The 5,139-nt window shown below is 32.8% G+C and overlaps 1 protein-coding gene across 1 annotated transcript; it reads right to left on the bottom strand.

Moving 5' to 3' along the window:
* Positions 1–986: 986 nt before the first annotated feature.
* On the bottom strand, positions 987–3,075 carry LOC132033755 (uncharacterized). Its single transcript, XM_059423811.1, has 2 exons — positions 2,458–3,075; positions 987–2,153 (listed from the first exon to the last, which is right to left on the bottom strand). Exons 1-2 carry the CDS (start codon positions 2,726–2,728, stop codon positions 1,429–1,431), a joined length of 996 nt encoding a protein of 331 aa, XP_059279794.1. The 5' UTR covers positions 2,729–3,075; the 3' UTR covers positions 987–1,428.
* Positions 3,076–5,139: the final 2,064 nt, after the last annotated feature.

Below are 5,139 nucleotides of genomic sequence, written 5' to 3' on the forward strand. Positions count from 1 at the left end.
AAAATAATTTCTGACAAAAAATAATATAAGGCTCCTAGGGTTGTCCAATTATTCAAACCAGAAGCTAGAATCTCCTTGTCTAACTTGCCACTAAATTTGATGTTCCTCTATTCTCTGACTAGAACCATTTTCTTTCATAGCACAGGTCCCCTTTTACTTTGAGCTAGTACAGGATGAACCTTCTTGCAATATTTATTCCACATGTATGAGCTCCAAAGTGAGGGTTTTGGTTATGAAATTCCACCCAAACTTACATAGTAAAGCATTAGATATATCAGACAAAGATCTAAAACCCAGTATCCCTTCATGTTCAGGCAAACATAGATTGTCCCACCTAATCCAGTGTCATCTTTTATTTTCTGTATCATTGCCCCAAAAAAATTTAGCACAAATTCTGTGAATTTGTTTGATTACTCCTATAGGTGGACTCATAGGAGATAATAAATGAATAGGCATGCTTTTAAGTACATGAGTGATTAATACAGATCTGCCCAAAATAAATTGACTATTTATTACTTTGTCGGTGATTGCAATATTCAGTTGATATAATTCTCTTGAATTATGACCCTATATATTTTTTGCATAATTGCTTTCCTCATAATCCTTAAGCTAGGCAAAGAATACAACCTGCTTTATGCCTAGTTGCAATGCTTTGGGTGCCTTTTTTAAAAGTTAATTTTTCTGAGGAGAAATGTGATGCGATCTTTTTGTATCATGTATCTGGTTATCTTGGTACTCTAATTAGTTTCCTCAGCATGTCTGAAATTGATGGACTGTTATCTAATTCATTTAGATTTTAACATATTAATTGCGTTCATTCTTTTTAAAATTGGTCAATATCGTTTAATTCAACTTTAGCATTTGTTAGTGAAAGAAAAACGAAATTACGGAAAATGCATTTGACACTTTAAAATAATCCCTCTTTCCCTAAACTGTTAAAAGAAATTCAAATTAACACTCAATTGCATAAACTGAGACAATTAAAATTAAAAGTATTGAGGGAACATTTATCTTAACAAAATAATGTGGAAGTCCTTCACTAAAATGCATACATTGGTCAATGAAACAACAAAACACAAAAAAAAATCAAAAATTGAAAGAAACTTTCTTTAGCAGAGTATACACAAGGTTCTGCAATCTCAAGAATAAAATACCAAAAGCTCGATTCTTCAGAGTACGGAATACCAACACAAACTCAAGAAGAATTAAGAAATCCAAACATCAGAAATATGTATAATACTATAGGAAGATAATGTAAGCGGAAAAAAAAAATGAGCTTGAAGTTGATTTTGTAGGCTGGTCAGGTCATTTGCTCTTTCTTTGTGCCTATTTTGCTGTAGGAGTTGGTTTACAAGTACAACCTTCGTAACTTTATGCTATATCTGAAGGCTGCAATTTTTTAACTGTTGTCGTGTTATGTTGTGTTAATTACCTTTTCCAGCTTCGGCTTTTAGCTAATTGATCTCTAACACCACCCACAACCCATGTCTCCTTTGCTATATCTGCAGAAAATTTGTGGAAATCACTCCCATATCTCATCACTACTAAGTTTTCATTTTTCTTCTTGTTTTCCATTTCTTCCACAGTCGATTTCGCTTCTTTTTCTTCTTCACTGTCCTCCTCCTCTTGTTGTTGCTGTGTTTCTTGAAGCCAGGTTTTCGGGGGAGCAGAACGACAACGCATGAGTAAAAGTGCATTAGGTGGTGGTACACAATTAGGAACATCATCATCATTATCATTATCATTATCAAAACACTCTGTTTTAGTAGACTCTGTTTTCTGATTTTCATCTTGTAAAACCATGAACCATTTGGAGAATACAGTTCTTGAAGATTCTTCTTCATCTTCATCATCATTTATCTCTCTACTTATATGATTTTCTTCTTGTAATTCATCATCGTCGTTGTCGTCGTCATCATCAGAGGTAATGTCATGAGTTGCTGTTGGAAATGAACCGAAGCATCGAAACTCAAACCTTATGTTACGAAGACATGTCAAGAATTGCATTACATCTTTCTTCAATCCAATTGTTTCCATCCAATTAGGACCTTTCTTCTTTTGAGCTTTTCTGTTGTGTAGTTTCTCTATTTCTTCCATCACTGATTGCCAATTCTTGCATGATTTACCCTGCTTTGGCCTTACCTTGATCTGCCCTGCATAATTTAAAAAGATCTTATTATCATCCAATGCCTTCCGGTGATCTAATTTACAAAATAACCAGCAAGTGTATACATTTTGTATATTAAGTATAGATATACATATAATATACATTTAATATACATAATCAGTGTGTAGGCTTTGTATATTTCAGGTAGTGCAGGTAGTTAATTTTGGCCGACGGGAAAAAAATGAAAAAAGCCCCTTTAAAAATTCAACCTTTATGGTTCAAAACATAATATTTGTACTAAATTTCTTTACAATTGAACTCATCCCTTAAACTATACATGTGCACAATACCTGCACAGGTGACTTTTGGTGAAGTGGGCTCTGAGATGATCTCTGAATTCTTGGATTTAGCCCAAAGCAGAGGACTAGATTGGGCTTGAACTCCAGCAATTCTGGTGCTAGTTTTCTTGAGGTCATGGTGATTGTGGTGGCGTTTGCTGGAATCTGAAGGTCTTACTGGGCTACATATTGGTTTTGGCATAAGTGTTAAATGTGCTCTTGATGGAAAACATACTAAAAGGTCTGTTGAAGGAGGTCCTTTCCCTCTTCTAGTACCTTTCATGATATTTTTTTTTTTTTTGGTTTCTTTCTTCTTCTTCTTGAATGTTGTTTAAGCTAATTTTGGGATCTTGGGGTTTGAAGAAGTCTAGGAATGATGATGATGATGATCTTTGGGGACCTTTTTTTTCTGAATCTTGTGCTTAGAAGAGTGTTTTTAAAAGAAACAAGGATGGGAGGCAAAAGAAGAGAACAGCTTTCTTTTATTACTTTTTGTTGATGTGCTTCTCTCTTTTACCATACATTTGATGGTGCATTTTTCTAATTATCCACCTTTTTGCTCTCTCTGTCTAATGGGGTCACAAGTGTGACCTTCCTTCCCTTCTTTCTTTCTTAAATTCTCTACTTTTTCTCCAACTCCTTGCCTAACAACTCATTATTAAGATAAAGAAAGACTAAAATATTGTTGAAGAAGAAAAAAGAAAGTAGTTCAAAGGGATAATAAAGAAAGGAAAAGTTTAGATGCCCACGAGCTTTGTTTCATGTTCCAATCATACTATCAACTTGTGAGACCACGCCAGCCAGCTTAGGCAAGGGTCATGCCATAGAGCTATTGGCCACAAATTCACCCAACCAAAAATATGCATATACCAAAGTCCCTTTGCTTAGAACAATTCCATTTTTGACTTGGAGAAATATATGTAGGAGATTAGCTGTATTGCTAGAGATTTTTGGAGAGAATATATTCCAACCATTTCAATTTATGTTTCTTGTACTTTTTTTTTGTTTATTTGAAAATGAACACCTTTCTATCAAATAAATTTTTGGAGAAAGAACATATTCCAACCATTTCAATATATGTTTCTTGTACTTGTTTTGGTTTATTTGAAAATGAACACCTTTCTATATTTGATAGTAACTCTTTTATTCCAACATTTTATGTATGCCCTTAATTAGACTCATTTGTAGGAATGACATGCATATCATGTTTAATATCACAAGATTTAAAAGGTATATTTGGTATGTTATGCAAAACCTTTTTTAAAGATTACAATATACAAAGGTCGTGTTTATATTATTAAACTTGTGTCGAAATAAACCAAAACGCATAAAAATGAAGAAATTTTACTCATTGTAGCTTCTTTTAAGACCTAATTATTATATGTATGTGTATATATATATATATATATATATATATATATATATATATATATATATATATATATATATTTGGGTATGTATTTTTTCTCAATCACTACCCATTTCGTATTTTTTATTTCTCAAAACCCTAAAAATCTCTCTCCCCTCTCTCAACCACCACCACCACACGGTGCCGCCCTCTCTCTCTCTTCTCCCCACCACCCCGTTAGCCGCGCCGCCCATCTCTCATTTTAACCGAAATTGTATTGACAAATGGAACAAGAAGGCTTGTCTTGGGCATCATATACTTTCAAAATTTACGGTGTTGAATTTCAATATTTGAAATATTGGTTTGATAGTCTTTCAAGGAAGTATTGATTTTCACCCACGAATCTTTAAGCGCCACACAAAAACAAAAAATCAAGTATAAAATATGTCCACACCCGACTGGGCAAGTTTGGTTATTAGCAGATTTGATGCTAGGGTTTTGGTGGTGGTGGAGAAATTAGGGTTTTTGATGGTGGTGATGTCTCAGTTTAGGGTTTTTGATGGTGGTGGTGTCTTAGATTAGGGTTTTGGTGGTGGTGGAGAGATTAGAGTTTTTGGTGGTGGTGGTTTCTCAGATCTGGCCACGTGTATTTTTTGTATTTTTGTGTGTATTTGTTAAAAGCCAAATACAAATACATTCAAAAAATCTACATCTCACACATACACTGTTTTTGAATGTATTTGTGTTTATATTTTTTGAGTGTATTTTGTTAATAGCCAAACACACTGTATTTGAATTTTTTTGTCTTGTATCTGAATGTATTTGTTGAAATCCATTCAAATACATAAAAATTTGAATGTATTTGGCTTCATATGTAGTTGAAATGTACACAATGTATTTGAAATACATCAAAGAAGTACATAAAAAAAAAAAGCCACTGAAATACATCAAAAACAAAAAAAAAAAAAATCACTAAATTACATTAAAAAAAAATCACTGAAATGCATAAAAAAAAAAGACGCAGAAATACATTATAGCAAAAAAAATCATTGAAATATATCAAAGCCAAAAAAAAATCACTATGTATTTGAAAACAAATAAATACACCCGTTAAAATACATATGTTCATTAAATAATAGCTATGGTTGATAATATTGAAAAAATAGCTACTAGAGGTAAGGACTTACTAAAGGGTAGCTATTCCTGTAAGCTTACCAAAAATGAAATGGTGAAAATACTTTGTTTATCTCTATGGATTTTATGTTTATATTCCTACATTTTTTGGTTTTCATTTAGAACTTTGTGGGGATTAAGGAGATGGACACCGAAAGAACAAGAAAATAATA

Source organism: Lycium ferocissimum, chromosome 10 (genome assembly GCF_029784015.1).
Source record: "Lycium ferocissimum isolate CSIRO_LF1 chromosome 10, AGI_CSIRO_Lferr_CH_V1, whole genome shotgun sequence".
Classification (NCBI taxonomy): domain Eukaryota; kingdom Viridiplantae; phylum Streptophyta; class Magnoliopsida; order Solanales; family Solanaceae; genus Lycium; species Lycium ferocissimum.